The 20,202-nt window shown below is 46.3% G+C and overlaps 4 protein-coding genes across 9 annotated transcripts in view; 2 read left to right on the top strand and 2 right to left on the bottom strand.

Annotated features, from left to right (window-relative positions):
- Positions 1–1,232, bottom strand: part of UBE4A (ubiquitination factor E4A) — a 35,622-nt gene extending 34,390 nt beyond the window's left edge. For all 3 annotated transcript variants that reach the window (XM_042957388.1, XM_007080385.3, XM_042957389.1), the window contains exon 1: positions 1,129–1,232. The gene's annotated coding sequence lies outside the window, so the exon portion shown is untranslated. The remainder of the gene's footprint in view (positions 1–1,128) is intronic.
- Positions 1,233–3,139: 1,907 nt separating this feature from the next.
- Positions 3,140–3,981, top strand: LOC122231388 (guanine nucleotide-binding protein G(I)/G(S)/G(O) subunit gamma-3-like). Its single transcript, XM_042959296.1, has one exon. The coding sequence runs from the start codon at positions 3,353–3,355 to the stop codon at positions 3,578–3,580; it is 228 nt and encodes a 75-aa protein (XP_042815230.1). The 5' UTR covers positions 3,140–3,352; the 3' UTR covers positions 3,581–3,981.
- Positions 3,982–5,734: 1,753 nt separating this feature from the next.
- On the bottom strand, positions 5,735–14,361 carry CD3G (CD3g molecule). Of its 4 annotated transcripts, none has more exons than XM_007080386.3 (7): positions 14,208–14,361; positions 9,781–9,804; positions 9,091–9,318; positions 8,354–8,485; positions 7,467–7,510; positions 6,980–7,063; positions 5,735–6,562 (listed from the first exon to the last, which is right to left on the bottom strand). In XM_007080386.3, exons 1-6 carry the CDS (start codon positions 14,260–14,262, stop codon positions 6,998–7,000), a joined length of 549 nt encoding a protein of 182 aa, XP_007080448.2. In that variant the 5' UTR covers positions 14,263–14,361; the 3' UTR covers positions 5,735–6,562; positions 6,980–6,997. The 4 variants fall into 4 exon arrangements, with proteins under 4 accessions (XP_007080448.2, XP_007080451.2, XP_007080449.2 ...); XM_007080389.3 differs by having other exon boundaries at positions 5,735–6,369; XM_007080387.3 differs by having other exon boundaries at positions 6,984–7,063.
- Positions 14,362–15,799: 1,438 nt separating this feature from the next.
- On the top strand, positions 15,800–19,901 carry CD3D (CD3d molecule). The gene is made up of 5 exons (XM_007080390.3): positions 15,800–15,967; positions 17,522–17,737; positions 18,207–18,338; positions 18,627–18,670; positions 18,891–19,901. The coding sequence occupies exons 1-5, from the start codon at positions 15,913–15,915 to the stop codon at positions 18,954–18,956; spliced, it is 513 nt and encodes a 170-aa protein (XP_007080452.2). The 5' UTR covers positions 15,800–15,912; the 3' UTR covers positions 18,957–19,901.
- Positions 19,902–20,202: the final 301 nt, after the last annotated feature.

Below are 20,202 nucleotides of genomic sequence, written 5' to 3'. Positions count from 1 at the left end.
TTCACTCAGATAATACTCCCTGCAAGGGTCTACATCTATAATAGCTACTTATTTCCAGTCCTACAAAAATCCTTTCATCCCCACCTCCATTCAATCTTTTGTTTATGAACCGTACTGCTAATCCCTAAGGACCAATGTCAGCTCTTAAAAAGGTGAGCACACAAATGTTTTAACATCAGACTTAGTAATGCTTTTAAACAGAAATATGTAGAATACTTCATAAAACTGGATTGGCAAAATCAAGCTCTACTAAACCATACTCAGTAAGGTCTCTGTCCTGGTGAGTAATACATACATTAAACCAAAAAAGAATTAAAATGTTTTCATTGTTATATGTTCCACGCCCAAATCCTTTCAGGTCCTGATAATGTGGCAAGAGATCCTAACAACATTTCAGCAAGTTAGAAGGATCTCATCAAGTTAAAAAGCCGACAGCATTCTTTCCTGGGTCCCATTTTATCTCAGGAGGACTCCCATGTGAGACCAAAACAGTGAGACTAAACACATCCTTGTTCTGGGAGTGAAAAACGGATCCCAAAGAGAAGGCCCATCAAATATAAGCTCCCGAGCTGTGGTTACGCAATCTCATTAGTGTCTTCTACACCCTTTTACTGAAGGAGAACGAAGCAGAGTGCCAGGAGAGTTCTGAGTAGTGAACTGATCAGGTGGCTGAAGAAATGTCACCATCTTGCCATATGTATTCAGCTGGCTTGATTACTGCGTCCCGTGCTTAATATTACCTTCTTTGGTATCTGGCTATTTGCTGTCTACGCTTTACATGTCATCCCTCCAGGTTCCATAAGGGATTCGCGGCAAGGAAGGAGACCCACCCACTCGGCGCTCATTCCAGAGGAAGGAAGTCAAAGATAATGCATGGCCAGTATTCTGGGCTTTTCCTGGAAGGGAATGGCAAAGGAGGGGAGAGATGCCAGAAGCTGGGGGCACTGTAAAGGGTTCCCAAATCAGACAGAGTCGAAGTTCATGAAGGAGAGGGTCAAGGGTCAGGAAAGCACAGGAGAAGGAATTTGGAGGCAAAAGTGCAGAGGCCCGGAGCGGCATTCAACTAGGAGAAAAATATCCCATCGCAGACTCAACGACCCCCTCCCCTGAAGCTATTTCCTCTCTTACCAGAGCCTGAAAGGCCAGCAGCGACGACACGACAGAAGTCTTAGCGGCCGAAGGGTTCCCACTTCCGACTCAGCACGACAACCGGAGCTTACATCACGACCAGGCGCCAGGCCTTGCGGAATCTCATCCGGGCGCCGGAAACAGGGTGTGCCGCCCAGCTCGGGGAACTGGCGCGCAAATACCTCGACGGCGCATGCGCCAGCCTGGTGGGCGGGGCGGAAGTGCCTCTGGGCTCCTGGGGGGCGGGGCCGGGTTGGAGGAGGGGCTGAGAAAGACTGCAGTGGGGAGGTGGGGTGTCCGCGGGGCCGCCTGGAGCTTGGTGAAATATGAGTGTCGTGCCTTTTTGAAGCAGCTTCCGTTGCTCTTCATAGATTATTATTATCTATGAGGCAACAACAGCAGCAATAATAACAATAATAATAACAAAATTTTGAGCTCTTATTAGGTGTCAGGCAGTGTGCTAAGATACGGTAGCTTTGGATTTTATTTTTCTTGCTGTAAAGTGTCAATATGCATGCTACAAGGTTACTTTGAGGTACACAAAGGCTGTGAAAGCAGCATACTTTTCAAGAGTGCAAGTGAAAAGACAATTCATAGCATGAAACACAATATTTGTAAATCATATATCCGACAAAGGATTCACATCCAAAGTATATAAAGAACTTCTACAACTCAACAACAAAACCCCCACACAATGTGATTGAAAAATGGGCAATGGACTTCAATCGACATTTCTCCGAGGAGGATATACAAATGGCCAATAAGCACACGAAAAGATGCTCAATGTCGCTAATTAGGGAAATGCAAATTGAAACTGCAATGAAATAACACCTCACATTCTGTAGGAAGAAGCCTATTACCAAAATAAATAAATAAATAAATAAATAAATAAATAAATAGAAGAAAGGAAAAAAAAGAAAAAGAAAAAGAGGAAAATATGTGTTGTTGTCGAGAAAGATAGGAACCCTTGAGCGTTGCTGATGGGAATGTAAAATAGTGCAGCACTTTGGGGAAATTTTTGGTGGTTCCTCAAATGGTTAAACATAGAATTACCATATGATGCAATAAATTCCACTTCTGGGTGTAAACCTCAAAGAATTGAAGGCAGAGACTCAAACAAGTACTTGTACACCAATGTTCGTAGCAAAATTATTCATACTAGCCCAAAGGTGGAAACAACCCAAAATGTCCAGGGACGAATGAATGAATAAACAAAATGTGGTATATGCCTACAATTGACTGTTATGCAGCCTTAAAAAGTCTGAAATTCTAATACATGCTGTAACATGGATAAACTTTGAAAACATTGTTATGTGAAATCAGCCAGAGACAAGAGGGCAAATGTTGTGTAATTCCATTTATATGTGGTACCTAGCATAGACAAATTCATAGACATAGAAAAGTAGAATAGAGGTTATTAGGAGCTGGGGGGAAGGGAAGAATGGGGAATTATTGTTTAATGGGTACAGAGGTTGAGATGATGAAAAGTCCTTGAAATGGATGGAGGTGATGGTTGCACAACACGTAAATGTACTTGTCTGGTGAGATTGGAGTGGGGACACCACTTAAAATCAACAGGCACAAGATGGATCATTCAAAAAATAGTCCCGGGGGGCACCTGGGTGGCTCAGTTGGTTAGGGGTCCACTTCTTGGTTTCTGCTCAGGTCATGATCTCATGTTCATAGGTTCAAGACCCTCGTTGGGCTCTGCGGTGACAGTGAAGAGCCTGCTTGGGATTCTCCCTCTCTCTCTGCCCTTCCCCGTCTCATGCTGAGTCTGTCTCTCTCAAAATAAATAAATAAACTTAAAAAAAAAATAGTTCTGGAATAACTGGATAGCTATACAGTTTAAAAGTTAGTCAATATATTTGGCCTTTGCATTAAAATTAATTCAAGATGGATCAAAGATTTAAACGTATAAAATGACACCATAGAAATGCAGGTGGAATTCATAGGAAAAAATTCTTAAAAGAATAATCTTAAAATGGGGAAGACCTTTCTAAATAGGAAAGAGCCTAGAGTGCTTGAGCTGCAGGAACTGGGTCCAGCCCTCGAGGGACCTGTGCCCTGACCCTCCCCAGTGGCCTTCTTTGTATCAGCTATTTCTGCTGCTGCAGTAGATACTTTCAGGTGCAACTTCCTGCAAGGTGGGGCACCCATCTCAGGCAGGTTTTGTGCACCCCACTGACTACTCCACAGGGCCCTCGCTGCCGGTGGCCTCAGGATGAAAGCGGAGACTCCTGTGAACAGCACAATGAGTACTGAGCAAGCCCGCAAGATGGTGAAACAGCTGAAGAGTGAAGCCACCTTGTGCCGGATAAAGGTGTTCAAGGCAGCAGCAGACTTGATGGCTTACTGTGATGCCCACTCCTGCGAGGATCCCCTCATCACCCCTGTGCCCACTTTGGAGAACCTCTTCTGGGAGAAGAAGTTCTTCTGTGCCCTCCTTTGAATTGCTCTGTCCCCCCCCACAAGCTCTTCACCTTTCCCTCTCCTAGGCCCTTCTTTAGGTCAGTAATTGTTGTGAGACCCCGAGGGTCCCTGCATCCCATCCCTAGCCCTTGTCCAACCCTGTGAGGTACTCTGAAGCTCTCTGTCACCTATCTGTCGACCCCATTTTGTCGCCCACTGCAGCTGAGCTTAAGTACCCCCTGACTGGGGGAGGCCCCTTTAGCTCCATCCCCAGAAGGGCCGTCAGACTCTGCCAGCATCCTGCTGGCTTCTCTCTGTGACTGGTCAGACAATGGAGAGAGGGATAGCCCGGGTCAGTGCTCTCAGTCTCACCTGGAGCTATGAGAAGGGTAAAACCATTTAAAGAATAAAGTCATCCAGACTCTCAAAAAAAAAAAAAAAGGAAACAACCTAGAAGACATAAAAGACCAATAAATTCTACTCTATGCAGATATTTGTAAAATGTGCACAGAAAACCAATCATCATCAAGTCAAAGAACAAATACCAAAGTTGGAAAAATATTTGCAACTAATATCACAGACAAAAGATCTAGTTTCCCACATATGTAAAGAGCTGTTGCAAGTCAATAAGAAAAAGATAAAGAGATATGAGCCTATATATCATGAGAGGGAAAAACTCGTGGCTCTCATTTTTTATAAGAAGAATGTAAATTAAAACTACACTGAGATGCTATATTTAACTTATCAGATTGGCAAAGCTCAAAAAGTATGGAGTAAAAGACACTCTCAATTATTATTATTAGGAGTATATACTGGTCCAACCTCCATTAAGTGCAATTTGGCAATATTTGATAAAATTGCAAGTGCAAACACATTACAGTATCCAAATTTCATTTATTCGTATTTGTTACAAATAGTCTTAAGCATGTTCAAATGTCACAACTAAAACTATGGAAATTTTAACTGTAAAAAGAAGACATAGAAGAAATCTTTGTGATCTTGGGTTTGGCAAAGAGTTCTTAGACATCATACCAAAAGCACAATCCATAAGAGAAAAAATGGATAAAATGGACTTCATCAAAATTAAAATTTCTTTGTGCTTCAAAAGTCACCATGAAGAGAATGAGAAGGCAAGCCGCAGACTGGTAGATGTATTTCTAAATAATGTCTTGTAATAAAAGACTTGTATTCAAAATATATAAGAACTCTTTCAATTCAACAGTGAGACAAAAAAAAAACTAAAAAAAAAAAAAAGATTTGAATAGACATTTCATGAAAGATGTAAGAAAGGCTAATAAGCATGTGAAAAGATGTTCAACATCATTAGTCATTAGGGAAATGCAAATTAAAGGTCCAGTAAATACCATTTTATACCTACGAGAATGGCTATACTAAAAAAACATATAGTAACAAATATTGGTGAGGATGTGGAGAAACAGAAACCCTCACCCATTGCTAGTGGAAATGTAAAATGGTACAGGGAGGTTCTTAAAAAGCTAAACAGAGATTTACCATACAACCTAGCAATTCTTCACACCCATGAATCAACCCGAGAAAAATGAAGACACCCACACAAAGATTAACATGAGAATGTCCAGAGCAGCTTGTATAATTCCATTTATATGAAATGTCCAGAAAAGGCAAATCTGATGAGACAGAAAAGATAATAGTCATCGCCTGGGGCTGAGGGTGGGAACAGGGAATGACTGGAAACAGCACAAGGAATCTGAAGAAGGCAATGAAAATGTTCTACAACTGGTTTATGGTGATGAGGGTACAATTGAGTAAATTCTCTAACACGGAGAACAGGAGAAATTGCTTAAAATGAGTGAATTTTATGGCATGTAAACTATACCTCAATACAATTATTTTTTTTAGATGACACTTATACAATGTTAGTCATTACAGCATCATAAGAACAAAATATTGGAAGCAACTTAAATGCCCATCGGTAGAGCATTGGTTAAATAAAATATAGCGTATCTGTACAACGTGGCTGCATTAAAAAAAAAGTTCCTTTACTTATTGATATGGAATAATCTTAAGGTTATTTTTTAAAAAAGTTTATTTATCTATTTTGAGAGAGACAGAGAGACAGAGAGAGAGAGGTTGGGGCAGAGAGAGAGAGAGAGAGAGACAGAGAATCCCAAGCAGGCTTCACGCTGTCAGCACAGAGCCCAACGTGGGGCTTGAACTCATGAACCATGAGATCATAACCTGAGCTGAGATGAAAAGTCAGATGCTCAACTGACTGAGCCACCCAGCTGCGTCAATCTTAGGGTTTTATTAGGTGAAAGTGCAAGATGGAGATAGTATGATACCATTGGTGTGAAAAATAGGGAAAAGGAGAATAATATGTACTTAAGAGCTTGCTTGTGTATGCCTAGAATACTCTGATTTATAACACCTTATATGAAACTAGTATGCTGTTTTGTCTCTGGAGAGGACAGCTGAATGGCTGGGGTTGGAGGTGGAGGGAGACCTTTCATTGCATATTTAAACCAAGTAAATTATGACACATACAAAAAGTAAACAAAAATTAAAACTTTAAAAAATAATATTCAAATAGAGGGGGTTATTAGATCTTTTCAATGTTCTTTTACAGAAAAACTACCTTCCAATAGGTGGCGCTCCTGCAACACCATACATATTATTTTCCTTTAATTTTGTTTTATTTTGAGAAAAATCCAAATTTGTTCTGATGGCCTTTCTTCTCCATTCGTCGCCTTTGGGAAACTTGAATCTAGATTTAGGGCTGAAATTCTCTCAGCTAGGAGTGCTCCAAAACGTATTGCTATGTTCCTGAGACCTATCCAGAAGGGAGGACACCTGGATTGAAAAAAGAAAAATTGGGGTGGGTTCAGAAAACCAAATAATGCTTGGGTCTTGTTTTCCTGATAGACACTTTTCCTGCTTGATTGAATCAGAACTTCTGATTGATTGATTGGTTGATTGAAAGTTAATAGAGGTCAGTGGTTCTTAACAAAAGGTGATTTTGCCCTGGAGGAGACATTTGAAATATCTGGAGATTTAAAAAAAAAAAAGAAAAAAAGGAAGGTTTATTTATTTTTGAGAGAGAGGCAAGCGAGCAGGGGAGGGGCAGAAAGAGAGGGGAGACACAGAATCCAAAGCGGGCTCCAGGCTCTGAGCTGTCAACACAGAGTTGGAAGCTTAACCGACTGAGCCACCCAGACGTCCCTATCTGGAGATATTTTTGATTGTTACGGCTGGGGGCACCACTGGCATCTGGCAGATAGAGGGCAGCGATGTTGCTAAAAACCCTACAACGCACAGAGCAGTCTCGCACCACCGAGAATTATCAGTCACCCACTCTCCCCTAAGCTTTAGAGTTGGTTGGGGAAAGGAGACAGACTTGGCAGCAGTTGGAAGGGCAGGTAAAGGAAAGGTAATTTCTTAGAATTGGTATAGAAGAACACACCTACTTTGAGTCCTGAGTTCAATTTTTCCTCAACTGTTTTCCTTGAAGGTGGCTGTAATGGTCATTTTCCCGATCCTTGAGGGGCTAAAAAGGACAGCACGGTCATAAACTCATCCTCCCTCCCCCTCTCTGAATTAATCTGATGCATATTTATTGAGTGCTTTTTCACGTGCAAGCCTTTGGAGTGGGTGCTTCCCTGTCCAGGGGGTGGAGAGAGGACAAGGGGGAAGGGAGGCTCTGTATACAGTTTCTTTATGGGTCCCTCTCAGTGTGTCCTTCAACTTTTTCTCACTAGATCCTGACCTCAGTCTCTTTCAACCCTTCTTTTTCTTTCATCCATTCTACTCAAAGGGTAACTATGTAATCATCTGGTATGCCCTAAGTAGTTCCTTATCTGTACGGTATCTTCCAAATAACTTGTCCCCCCCCCCCCTCCAAATTTTACCCCGAATTGTAGCAATGTCTCTTTCACTCCCCCTTCCCTTACCTGGTAGAGCTGGTCATTGGACAACAGAGTCTGCTTGTCCGAAGCTGCACAAAAAATAAACAAAACACTCAAAGTAGAGTGGCTAACAAATTGGGTTCTATTCACACACTAGAGTACTAGCTAGCAGTAAGAATTAGTGAAATACATCTTCATACGAGAATACAGATACATCTCACAAACATGTTTTTGAGTGAAAGAAACACACACACGAGTATCTGCTGTATGAGTCCACTGACATAAGGAGTGAAAACAGGCAAAATTAATCAATGCTGTTAGAAGTCAGGATAGTGCTCACTTTGAGGGCTAGGGAGAGGCCGGAATTGACCACAGAGGGGACTTCTAGGGTGTTGGTAATATTCTCGGTCTTAAACTGGGTGTTGGATTCATGAGTGTGTTTGCTTTGTTTAGCCGTATGCTTGTCACTCATGCATTTTTTTTTTATTTTTTTTATTTTTGGGACAGAGAGAGACAGAGCATGAACGGGGGAGGGGCAGAGAGAGAGGGAGACACAGAATCGGAAGCAGGCTCCAGGCTCCGAGCCATCAGCCCAGAGCCTGACGCGGGGCTCGAACTCACGGACCGCGAGATCATGACCTGGCTGAAGTCGGACGCTTAACCGACTGCGCCACCCAGGCGCCCCAGTCATGCATTTTTCTATGTGTAGGTTTTACGACAGCGAAGAGTTTTTTTAAAAACACGGAGGAAAATCAGAGGGAGGTGGATCTTGTGACGGGCACGCGTGCTGTGAAAAAGCGGTGTCCTTTTCACCCAACTGTGCGCGTCCACAACGCATGCCTACCTCGTCTCTTCTATTGGGTCTATGTCGGTAGGAAGGAAACTGAGGGTCCTAGGTGGCCCCCTCCCTCATTCAAGAACCTTCTTCTTACCTCTTGACTGGCGAACTCCATCCTGTCCAGCAATGAAGTAGACCCCAACAGCAAGGAAGAAAATGCTGATGATCTCAGCGAAGACAAAGCCGGAATAGGTGGCTCCGCTTAGTTCAATGCAGTTCTGACACACTGTGGGGAAAGGGAGGGACAAGGTCCTTCAGGGTGTGAAAGGGGTTCTTCTGCATCTTTTTCTCTTGCCTACAAGTGATAACGCCTATATTTAGGGTAGCAGACTCCTCTGTGCATGGTATGGGAAAGGAATTGCCTGGGAGGACACCTGCACTAAGAATGCAATACTTCTTGATGTCCTTCTGTGGCCCAGGTGTCCTGGGGAAGCAAGCCCATGTAGTCTTACCACCAGGAACTATAGGAAATAGAAGGAAGATCAGATCTTCTTCTCCGTGGTCAACTGCCTTCTACATTTGATTGCCGCTCACCTTATAATCTCCTCTGTCTCCCCTAGCTACACCAACTCAGTTTATAGCAGCAAAAGCCGACTGCTCCAATCCGTGGGGGTCCATCCAAAATCAAACCATCCTTTATAGGACCGGTTATGCTTTTCCAAGAAGACTGGGGGAACTGTGTTGTTATATTCAAAAAGGGGCAAGCTGAGATTAAGAGAGCCAGAACGGTTTCGTGTCTATTTCCATACTCGCCCACCCGGGGCAGGAGGCCCGCCAGAACAGCAAGTACTGATTAATTGTACGACAAACAAACCGAAGGGGATTACATACTTCTGAAATACACTTGGAGTGTTCTTGAGCGGTTCTTGGATCCTTGACACCAATATATCCCTTGAGGGTCCTTGATACTGCTTCCCAGATTCTGTATATTTTTATTCTTTTCGTGGGACTTTATTTCCTTCCCATCTTTAAACCATTTGACATCTTTGTCTGGTGACTCACAAGTCAGAAGTACCGAACCATCTTCTCGATCGCTGTTTACTCTTACCACAGGAATTTCTGAAAAGGGAAAAAGCCATGGTCTGTTAAGGATCTCTCCTCTGGAATTCTCCCTGCCCTGGGGTATCAGGACCAGACCATCACAGCAGTGCTTCTCAAACTTTAATGTGCGCATGGATCACATGGGGATCTAGTGAGAATTTCAGGTTCCATTTAGTAGTTCTGGGAAGGGATTGCAATGTGGCATCTCCCAGGTGATGCTAATGCTGTTGGTTCGTGAGTCTCACTTTGAATAGGCCGTCGCTGCTAGTGTCCCGTTTCTACTCCAAGAACTAGAGAATGAATTGCTTAGCTACAGGAAAACTGCCTGTTCATGACTGGCCACTCATCTGGAAGGCAACGAGAGATTTGCTATTTATCATTCATCATCCTATCCCTTCCATCACTCACTCCTGTAGGACCACTATGGTAGGAACCATATTTCTATGAGATTTGAGGATAGAAAGAAGCCATGCACCCTACCTTGTTTTGACTGGGCCAGAGTACCTGTAGAGATAGAAGACAGAGAGCGGATTAGCTGGGCATAGAGTCATTCAGATGCCCTGAGGTAGCATTTCCATCGTCATTTGAGGCCAAGATAGAGAGAGATCCTAATCTACGGGAGTGGACGGTATTTATCCTTATTTCATTGAAGTGTAGCCTAAATCATCAAATTGAATTCAGGGTGCTGTATAATAATGTGTCTGGTGTTTGTCCTGGATTCCTGGGAGGGAGTTTCTAAAGCCTTGGAATTTCATGAGCGATAGGATTGTCTGTTATTCTTAGTGGGCTTTTGGACCGTATATGAGTTTATGCTAATGAGATGACTCAGGATGGGGCTGGTCAAGAACCATGTAATCTAGGACTTTGAGCCCTGGAAGGGAAGGGGGCTGGAGATTGAGTTCCGTCACATGGCCAATTATTCAATCAATTATACCTATGTCATGAAACCCCAATAAAAACTCAGTGCACAGGCACCTGGGTGGCTCAGTCAGTTGAACGTCTGACTCTTGATTTCAGGGTGGGTCATGATCCCAGGGTCGTGAGATTGAGCCTCATGTTAGGCTCCGTGCCGAGCAGGGAGCCTGCTTGAGACTCTCTCTCTCTCCCTCTGCCCCTCTCCCATGCTCACACGCTCTCGCTGTCTCAAATAAACAAAATGAAAAAAAAAACAACAACAAAACCAACAACAACCAAAAACCTCAGTGGAACTTCTTTGTTGGTAAACACAATGTATTAGGAGGGTGATATACTCTGATTCCACAGGGAGAAAACACAGAAGCTCTGTATTCAGGGCCCTCTCAGACTTTATGTGCTTCTTCATGGAAAATCCTGATTTTATTTTTTTATACTAAAACTGTAATAGTAAATGCGGCACTTTCCCGAGTTCCGTGCATTGTTCTAACATATTATCAAATCTGGGAACCCTCCAGATTTGTACCCTGTGTGTCAGAAGTGTAGGTGGTATGGGAACCTCTGAACTTGTGCCTGGAATTTAAAATGAGGGCAGTCTTGTTGGGGACAGTGTGCCCTTAACCTGTGGAGTCTGATATTAACTCTGGATGGTTAGCATCAGAACGGTACTGCAATATTCATAAGGGTATTGCCTGTGTAGTCTGGAATGCTCTGCTTTTTTTTAGCAGCTAAAGTTCTGGCCAAACGTGGGCTTACACCAACTAAAGCTCCCCCTTTTAAAAAGTTTTTTTTAATGTTTGTTTATTTTTGAGACAGAGAGAGACAGAGCATGACTGGGGGAGGGTCAGAGAGAGGGAGACGCAGAATCTGAAGCAGGCTCCAGGCTCTGAACTGTCAGCACAGAGCCCGACGCGGGGCTTGAACTCATGGACCGTGAGATCATGACCTGAGCTGAAGTCGGACGCTTAACCAACTGAGCCACCCAGGCGCCCCTACCAACTAAAGACCTTTTTAAAGAAATGTTTATTTATTTATTTTGAGAGAGTGAGAGAGAGTGTGAGCAGGGGAGGGGCAGAGAGAGGGAGAGAGAGAGAGAGGGTCCCAAGCAAGCTCCGTACTAACAGCATGGAGCCCAACCTGGGGGTCAATCCCACGAACTGTGAGATCATGATCTGAGATGAAATCAAGAGACCCTTAACTGACTGAGCCACCCAGCCACCCCTACACTAAGTAAAGACTTTTTAAAGTACGTACTTCTAGAATCCTCAGCCTTGGTGATCCGTTTTTTTGTAGAAACCCTGGATGCCGTAGGGGAGGTAGGTCTTCAATAGCCCTCAAATCTGTCTCAAAACTCAGGGTAGTAGAGTTGTATGGTGGATGTACTACAGAGCACTGACACGGGAATTCAACTCAAATGAGTTTAATCCAAACATGAACTAAGCACTGTTATGTACCTGGCATGATTAATCAGGGTGGAAAAAAAAAGACTGTAATACAAGAACTAACTTGCTGCTTCCAAAGCGTTTACAATGAAGTAGAAAAAATAAATATGTATGGAATTAATACAATAGAATTTGTCAATTATCTTTAGTACTTCCATGAGTGCATATGAAAGGGGGCAGAAGCTATTGATTTTGCCCAAGAGTGAGGGACAGGGAAACCTTAACAGAGAAGGTGATGTTTGGCTGGGCCTCAAAGAATGATTAGGAATTCACCGGACAGAGAAGAGCATTCTGGGAAGAAAGAATAGACGAGCAAAGACACGGGTTGGAAAAGGACAGAGAGGTAGTGCGTCTAGATGTAGAGAGTGTGATGGGGACAGATAGGGCAGAAGTGAAGTATGATGGGAAAAAAAGGTATGATGGAAACGGTTGGAAGGAGTCAGCTGTTTTAGAACTTCTAGCAGGACTGAACGGATTACTAATAGTACCTAGTACAGTATGTGGAACATGGTCAGAGCTTTACATTTGTTGAATGAATGCATGCATGACTGGATGATTGAATTAAAAAAAAAAAAAGAAAAGCAAGACAAACCGTTAAGAAGATTTCTTGCTAGCCTTTCTTCCTGACCACCTGGTCACCATGGGAGGGACAAAGAGGTCCCTCATTCTAACTCAGATTTTATAGGAGAGAGGGTCCACCTGCTTGCTGACATCTTTTAATTTTGCTTCTCTGAGTCTTACTCCTTTTTAGGATTTGAGAGCTCATGTAGCTACATTTCCTAGGTTGACTAGTGAGCCAACAGAGCCCCAGAAAGGAGGCATTGCCCAAGTTCACACAGCTCACTGGTGGCTTGTCTTCTTCAAGTCCCCCGCTCAGCCATCACCCAGCTTGGTTTCAGCAAGTGGCATTGCCTTCTACTTAGTTCACTGAGAATGTAGATGCCGTAACGACCTTCTCTGGCTTCCTTTCCATCTACATGCCTACCCATGACTAAAGCCATCTTCCTTTCTCTTCGTCTCAGATGGTAAGGTTGTCTTCTCTGCATCCTTGAGCCCACTCTTGACTCCATCCTTCCAACATCAACTCCAGGACCTTGGTCTACTATTGTTTCCTTCAGCCTAGAAACGTGCTCAGATTTCTCTCACACTCAAAAATAGTTCATCTTAGACCCTATTTCCTTTTCTACTTACCACTTAAACTGTCCTCATCCAAACATCTTTAAAGAATAGTCTGGGGGTGCCTGGGTGGCTCAGTCAGTTAAGCATCCGACTTCAGCTCAGGTCATGATCTCACAGTCTGTGAGTTCGAGCCCTGCATTGGGCTCTGTGCTGACAGCTCAGAGCCTGGAGCCCGTTTCAGATTCTGTGTCCCGCTCTCTCTCTCTGCCCCTCCCCTGCTCATGCTCTGTCTCTCTCTGTCTCAAAAATAAGTAAAAACATTAAAATAAATAAATAAATAAACACACAAACTGAAAATTCTTGAAAAAAAAATAAAGAATAGTTTGCATTTGGTGCACTTTATCACCTGCCCTGTATCTTCTACATGTTTCCATTCAGTTTCCACTCATACTACCCCACTGAAACTGTTATAAATCAGGCATGGCCCTCCTTTATTTTGCCAGATTCCACAGATTTAAACTTTTAAATATATTCTATCAGCAGACCTTTCTATAATATTTCATACTCTTGGTGATTCTTTCCTTCTAGAAGCTCTCTCCTCCTTTGGTTTTCGATGGTATTGCACTCATCTGGTTATTCCAGCCCTGTGATCATCCTCTTCTCTCTTCTTCGAGATGTTTTTCTCTAATGACCCTTTAAAGGTTAATATCTTCTCGGTTCCGTCCTCACTCCTCTTCTTTGGGGATCTCACATTGTACTTGTGTGATTTCAACAACTTTTGTGGCTTTAGCCTCCCCCCGGTATGTGGAGAACCATCTCTAGTCCAGATTCCAGGCATTGACCCAGTTCATCTACTTCCTATTGTTTATTTCCAACTGCATATGCATACAGACACCCTTTACTGCACATTACATTCAATCTGGTGACACTGAAGCTTCTCTCTCCAGTTAGACTATAAGCTCACTAGGGCAGAGGTTTTTATTCATCCTTATACCCTTCTAGCCTGTTATGTAACAGGATCTCACTCATATTTGTTGACCAGTTGACCAGCTGACCAACCGAGTGAGCAAATGCCTTATCGGTCTGTCTGCTCCTCACTCCAGCTCTGCGTTAAGGAACACATACTTTTTCTCTTCAGGTTCCTGCCCTGTGCCCTTTGGGGCTACATTCGACCTAAGATGGCGACATCCGGGTCCTCTCTCTAGCCTGTAAAGTCCTCTGTTTTCACTTCTGAAGAGACAGGGACCCCATGTCTCTCAAGGGACACTGCTTCTCTCTGGCAAAGAACAGTAAGAGGCTTCATTTTTGCCCTTCCTTCTCGGAATTCTGATGTGATGGCTCTGGTAGGCTTGAGGTTAGAGATCCCAATATTGTTTCCCCCCTGGTGATGATCTCTTCCCCTGAGCCTTCCTCCAGGCGGCCAGAACCCCTTACCTTGAAGAAGAGTGACGGCCAGGATGAGGCCAGCCAGCTGCTTCCCCTGCTCCATGCCAGTCTCTGTCTTGTCCCTGCAGAAGCACTAAGCAACCCCTAGCAGCCAGCTGACCTGTTGAGCAGCTAGTCTGGCTCCGCCCAGCATCCTTCAGGCTGGGGCCCCTGAGAGAAAGCACTGAATCTGAGCCTCCACCCTCTCCTTGAAATGTGGGCAGAAGGGGGCCTCAGCAGGGCTGCAGGTGCAGATGTATTTTGCTTTTCTGTTAAGGAGTGGAGGATGGGAGGTGGCAAGAGGAAGAGGGAGAGAGTGCTGGATCCCCATTGCAGGGACAGCTTGCACAAGAAAACCCCTTGGGTTCTGGGTAGGAGATGGCCTGGGCCCCTCACTTCGTGAGAGAGGTAAACATCTCTGCCCCAACCTGTTGCTAGGATCTCAGCCGGTTGCTTGTTGCTAGCTGCCGTTGCCAGAATTAAGGAATTTAGGTGGGGACACTCGTGCTCAGGGCTGGAGATCTGAACACGAGCCCGTCTCAGTCCAGGCGCTTGCTCAGGAATTTTTCACTGCTCTTTTGAGACAAGATCATCAACAAAGTGCCTGCCTGGAAGAGAATAGGAAGAATAATTGCGAGGGGACAGGCCATATATTTCCAAGGGCCAGAGCCTGAACAGAGCTTCCAGGATGTTAAGGTTCATCTCCCTCAGCAGGTCAGTCAGTGAGTCAACAAACACGTACAGAGATCTCGCGACGTGCCGGACATGAGCCAGATATTGGAGATACAGAAGGGAACAACCAAACCCACGCTATCTCTGCCCTCGGGTAAATTATAGTCCAACTCCGGCAGTGTAGAGAGTTTGGACCCCCATAGGCCTCAGGGGGAAAAAGTCCACCTGTCTCCTGGGGAGGCTCACTCTGCCTGTGGGTCAATCATATTGTTTTTAATAGTTACTTCTTATTGAGCAAATATGATGTGTCAGGCACGATGCAAACTTTTTGTCCAAATCATTATTGTGATACTGGGGTAATCAGGCTCTGAAAAATTCCCTGACTGGCCCAGGCCCTGTGGGTAGGCAGTATAGGAGCCAGGATTCCAATGTCTGGCTGAGGGCGGTGGGGGTGGTTGGTGGGGTTCCAAAGCCCAGCCTCCTACTGGTGGGAAGTTACTTAGTCTGGTACCCCAGGCTGCTCGAGGAGGACCTTGGGCAAGGTCCCAAGAAAGCCCAGCAGTGGGAGGAACCTTCTGGGATGGCTTATGGGATGGGGCTTACAGCTTTTCTCCAGTGTTTTGAGAGCTGGCTGTTTTCAGGTGGTGAGTGAATGCAGTTATTCTGTCGACAGAAATTCTGCAATTATCGTTTTTCACCAGTGACGCAGGAAAGAACATTCTAAATCTCCTTTTACTTCCTGGAGGTCTAGACAACCTTTTTCATAGTCTCTACTCTCCCTCCCACCTCACCCCCAAGCTCACTGCTTGCAGAAAGAGCAATTTGCACCTGCTTCTTTCCTACCCCACCCCCAGTCTACCCCTACCCTGACAGTTTCCCATCACCAACGGCAGAGAGCAGAGAAATAGGCGTTTTCTAGTTCCTCCCCCACGCCTTTACTTTTTCCGGGTACCCGTGAGTCGGTTGGGGGAGGGCATCCTCTCTCACCCTGGCCGCTCATTCTGAGACCCGGGGCTGTCTGCTGAATGAATTCTGCCGGAAAATGGAACACTCCAGTTTTCTGGCTGGCCTGACACTGTCTGTCCTTCTCTCCCAAGGTAAGGCTTCTCCAGGTGGTGGGGGCATCTTGGGGAAGGGACGTTGGAGAACGTCCCTCCCTTGGAGAGGGACATTACCACCCGGAGGGAGCTCCACTTGAAAGTCCTCAATGCTAGCTTCAAATCACAAGGCAGAGCTGTCAGGGGAGCAGGGCTGGGATACAGCCCAGGGCTTGGGTTTGGGAGACAGGCTCTTGGCTTTGACGGACTCTAGGTAGGCATGCATGTTGCCCTTGAATGTCTTTTTAAAGGCCTTAGGCCAGAGATCTCTGCAGGAAATGTTGTGGTCTGCAGGGGTCTGAGCCTGGGCTGGTAAGGGAGCACTATTCCTTCCAGGGCAGAGGGTCTCTGGGGTCTAGGGCTCTTACTCATTTGGCCATCATTTGTCACCACCAAGAGCCATGCATGACCCAGCATTCAGGGGAAAGTTAAAGAGAAAGTTAGCTTTAGGTTGAACAGGAAGGAGGGCAGATTTAGGGAGGTAGGCTCATCAACTCATTTGTTTGCCTGGTTTTAAAACCGATAGTCCCTTGTTCCAGAAACCGTCTCAGCCTCAGGCAAACTGGGACTAACGCTTTGGGACATCCAGGATTTCCACTGGAAACAGGTTCCCCGTGGGAGACACGACTGACTGTAGGATGTGAAGCATCTGACGTGCCTGTATCTCCCTGAGCGAGTGTACACGCATGTATCATCCTGGCCTGCTTGAGAGGCATGAGAAACAGCTCTTTTGGGGGATTTTCTTGAGGATGCTCTTGTATTCAAACGGGTACCTGAATATGAAGTTCAGGGAAAAATCTGGATTCCACTTTCCCCGGGGATTGGAGATACAGATTCTAGGGCCTCTGTGGGCTGTGGACATGCTCTCAGTCAAAGCAATTCAGGGGATCTAGAAAGACGCTGTACATACGCCTCCAGCCTCTAAACTCCCTACAAGACTTGACTTGCATGGAGCCCCACGAATGAATTTGATAAAACTGTTTTTCTGTTCCCCTCCCCCTCAGCAAGGGTAGAAAACCTAAAAATCTTTACATGGCATTTGCCCTGGGTCTCCTTCTGGATCACTGGGCTGGTAATTCTACTAGCTTCTCCCCTCCCCCAGGTGGACTTCTACTTGTCCCCTATTTGTTCCTTGTAATTCTAGAAGTTTTGTTGGGGAACAAATGTAGACATCTTCAGCTGAGGAACGCTCTTCTGCCTTTCATGTTTCTCGGATGCTTCCGCAGCCTACGCTCCCCTCCGACTTCCTTTTATTTATTTATTTTTAATGTTTATCTATTTTTGAGAGAGTGTGACTGGGGGAGGTGTGGGGGCGGTGGACAGAGGGTCTGAAGCAGGCTCTGCGCGGACAGCAGAGAGCCAGGCAGGGCTCGAACTCCCGAACTGCGCGATCATGACCTGAGCCAAAATCAAAGGCTCAACCAGCTGAACCACCCAGGTGCCCCGAAAGTGGTCCTTTTTAAGTATAAGCCTCAGCAGAATCAGGCATCTGCTGGAGATCAAACAGCTGACTCGAATCATGGTATTTCCACCCCCCCCCCCCACCCATCCAAGTGAGTCCCTACAAGATATCCGTGGAGGAACTGGAGGACAAGGTGTTGCTGAGTTGTAACACTAGCATCATATGGATGGAGGGAACGATGGGAACGCTATTTCGCAACGATACAAATCTGGACCTGGGAAAACGCATCCTGGACCCACGAGGAGTGTATACGTGCAAGAGGCCAGACGAACAAGACAAGATACCTTACACGCAAGTATATTATCGAAGTATGTGCCTTCTGGACCCTTGGGGTTGAAATGGGTGGGACCTCTGGCTATGAGAACTTCAGAGCCAGAGGGGACTATAGTGGACCAATCTGTTCTCCAAACAAACTGGGGTCACTCTTGTAATGGTATAAGCCAGGCTTTGGAGCCCTCGGAGTGAGAAAGAGCTTAGCTGGTGGAAAAACAAAACAAAACAAAACAAAACAGTAGGGGCTTGTGACTCGAGCAGAAGTTTCGTCGGGAGAAAGGTTTGGCCCACCGCCTTGTTTACATTCCTACAAAGCTGACATTACTTCTTGGCTCTTCTCAGGGATTTCTGGGGATAAAGGGCACAGGTGGATGTAGCCAGGGCATCAGCAGGCCTTTCTCCAAGGGTCTTACTGACGTTTGGGTCTTGGTGTGAGAGATCCCGGGGCCGCCCTAGGGAGGCAGAGATGCTTCCCTGGTCTTGAAGGCTCCCCTTCCCCCTCAGTGTGTCAGAACTGTGTGGAACTGGACTCAGGCACCCTGGCCGGCATCATCATCACGGACATATTCGCCACTCTTCTCCTCGCTTTGGGGGTCTATTGCTTTGCGGGACATGAGACCGGAAGGCTCTCTAAGGGTAAGTGGACGGGACAAAGTGTGTGTGCGTGTGTGCACGCTTATGTCGTGGGTGTGAGTGTGCCCCTGCGAAGCATGGGGCTGGCAGTGGGTGGGTTGTGTCTCACCTGGGAGCCGCTCTTGCAATCTCCCAGTGACTCCTAAACCTGGTTCTGGGAAGACCTGTGCCCATCTCGCTCACGCGGACTTCTGAGGATGCCACCAGCTGCGGTCGTCCTGCAGGGTGCGTGGGGTTTCACTGTCCCATCCTCCTAGGCCCCTGATGACTCTTTTTCCCTGGTTCTTCTAGCCGCTGACACTCAAGCTCTCCTGGGAAATGACCAGCTCTATCAGGTGAGCCCTGAGGGGGAGGAGCCATGAATGGGGGGTGGGGGGCACGGGAGGGGACATGAATGGAGGTGAATGGATGAAGGGTCCTGGTGGGGAACTCATCAGAGCGGATGTGGGGGCTGGAAAACTCAGGCAGGAGTTCTCATCTCTGGGGTCTGCTGGGGTCCTCTCTGGGAGAATCCTGACTCTGCCTGCCTCACTGTTCCCCCTTCTCACCTCCTAGCCCCTGCGAGATCGGAATGATGCTCAGTACAGTCATCTTGGTGAAAACTGGCCTCGGAAGAAGTGAACCGGAGACCGGTGGCTTATAGGAGTATCAGCTACATCGACTGCACCTCCTTTCCTTGTTCAGCCAATAAAGATGTCTTCTCTCCCTCAGCAGGTGCCTGGACTTTTCAAGACTGCCGGGCAAGGCACGGGAGTTGTCCTGCCTCAGTTGGGCCCTTGCCCTCCCTGGCCACCTGTGTCCTTCCTTCACTGCTTCCATTCCTCTGCCCCAGACGGACCGTGTGACGGGCACTCTCCCACCCCCATCTGGCCCACTGGTGCTTGCTGCCCGGTGGGCTCCCTGGGTGCAGGGCTCCATCACACTGCCTCGGCTACTTGTTGCCTCCGGCCCCCTAGTGCAACCCCTTAAAGGCTTTGGCTTTCTCACCACAGCTGAGGGCGGGCTGCTATGTTTAGAGACCCAGCCACACAGAAGTTTCCATGACATCGTAAGCAGAGGAGGTGGGAACATCAAGGGCCCAGGAGACCGTTTCTTATCAAGATGTGGAGGGCGTGTGTGGCAAAGTCCCACTTCTGCCAAGGGGCTGGCCCTGGCTTTATGGCCCCTGTGGAGTGGTAGCCACCGGCTGCAAGGAGGTTTCTACGTAGGTCTGCTCAGGACCCTTTCTTTCCTCCTGTATAGAAGATACCATTCACCTTCCTCTTCTCAGAACCTGTCCCCGTCCCACCCCTGCCTTCTGCATCACAAAGTAACATCAGAAGCTCATCAGCAATCCAAATGCGTTATTCCCCTTCAACCACCCGGAAAGCTGGAATTTGAGAGCGGACAGGGGCCAGGGATGTTTTCAATACATGTCATCTTCAGCTAGTGGTTAGTGGTGAGCCTGAGAGATTCTGAAACCTTGGGAGCCTGAGAGATTTATTAAAAGTATAGACGCTCGATGGGGCGCCTGGGTGGCTCCGTCGGTTGAGCGTCCGACTTCGACTCAGGTCATGGTCTCACGGTCTGTCGGTTCGAGCCCGGCGTCGGGCTCTGTGCTGACAGCTCGGAGCCTGGAGCCTGCTTCCGATCCTGCGTCTTCCTCTCTCTCTGCCTCTTCCCCACTCTCACTTTGTCTCACTCTGTCTTTCAAAAATAAATAAATGTAAAAAAAAAAAAAAATAGACACTCGGGCCCCCCTCTCGGAACGTGGCCCCCAGGTGATTCTGAAGCACCTCCAGTACAGAGAGTCTCTAGAGGAAGAGCTGAGGCCACTGACTCTTTTGAGGCCCTTATGCTCATTCCTGTCCACCATAAGGGCAACCCT

Source organism: Panthera tigris, chromosome D1 (genome assembly GCF_018350195.1).
Source record: "Panthera tigris isolate Pti1 chromosome D1, P.tigris_Pti1_mat1.1, whole genome shotgun sequence".
Classification (NCBI taxonomy): domain Eukaryota; kingdom Metazoa; phylum Chordata; class Mammalia; order Carnivora; family Felidae; genus Panthera; species Panthera tigris.
This window is presented reverse-complemented; position numbering and strand designations above follow the sequence as displayed.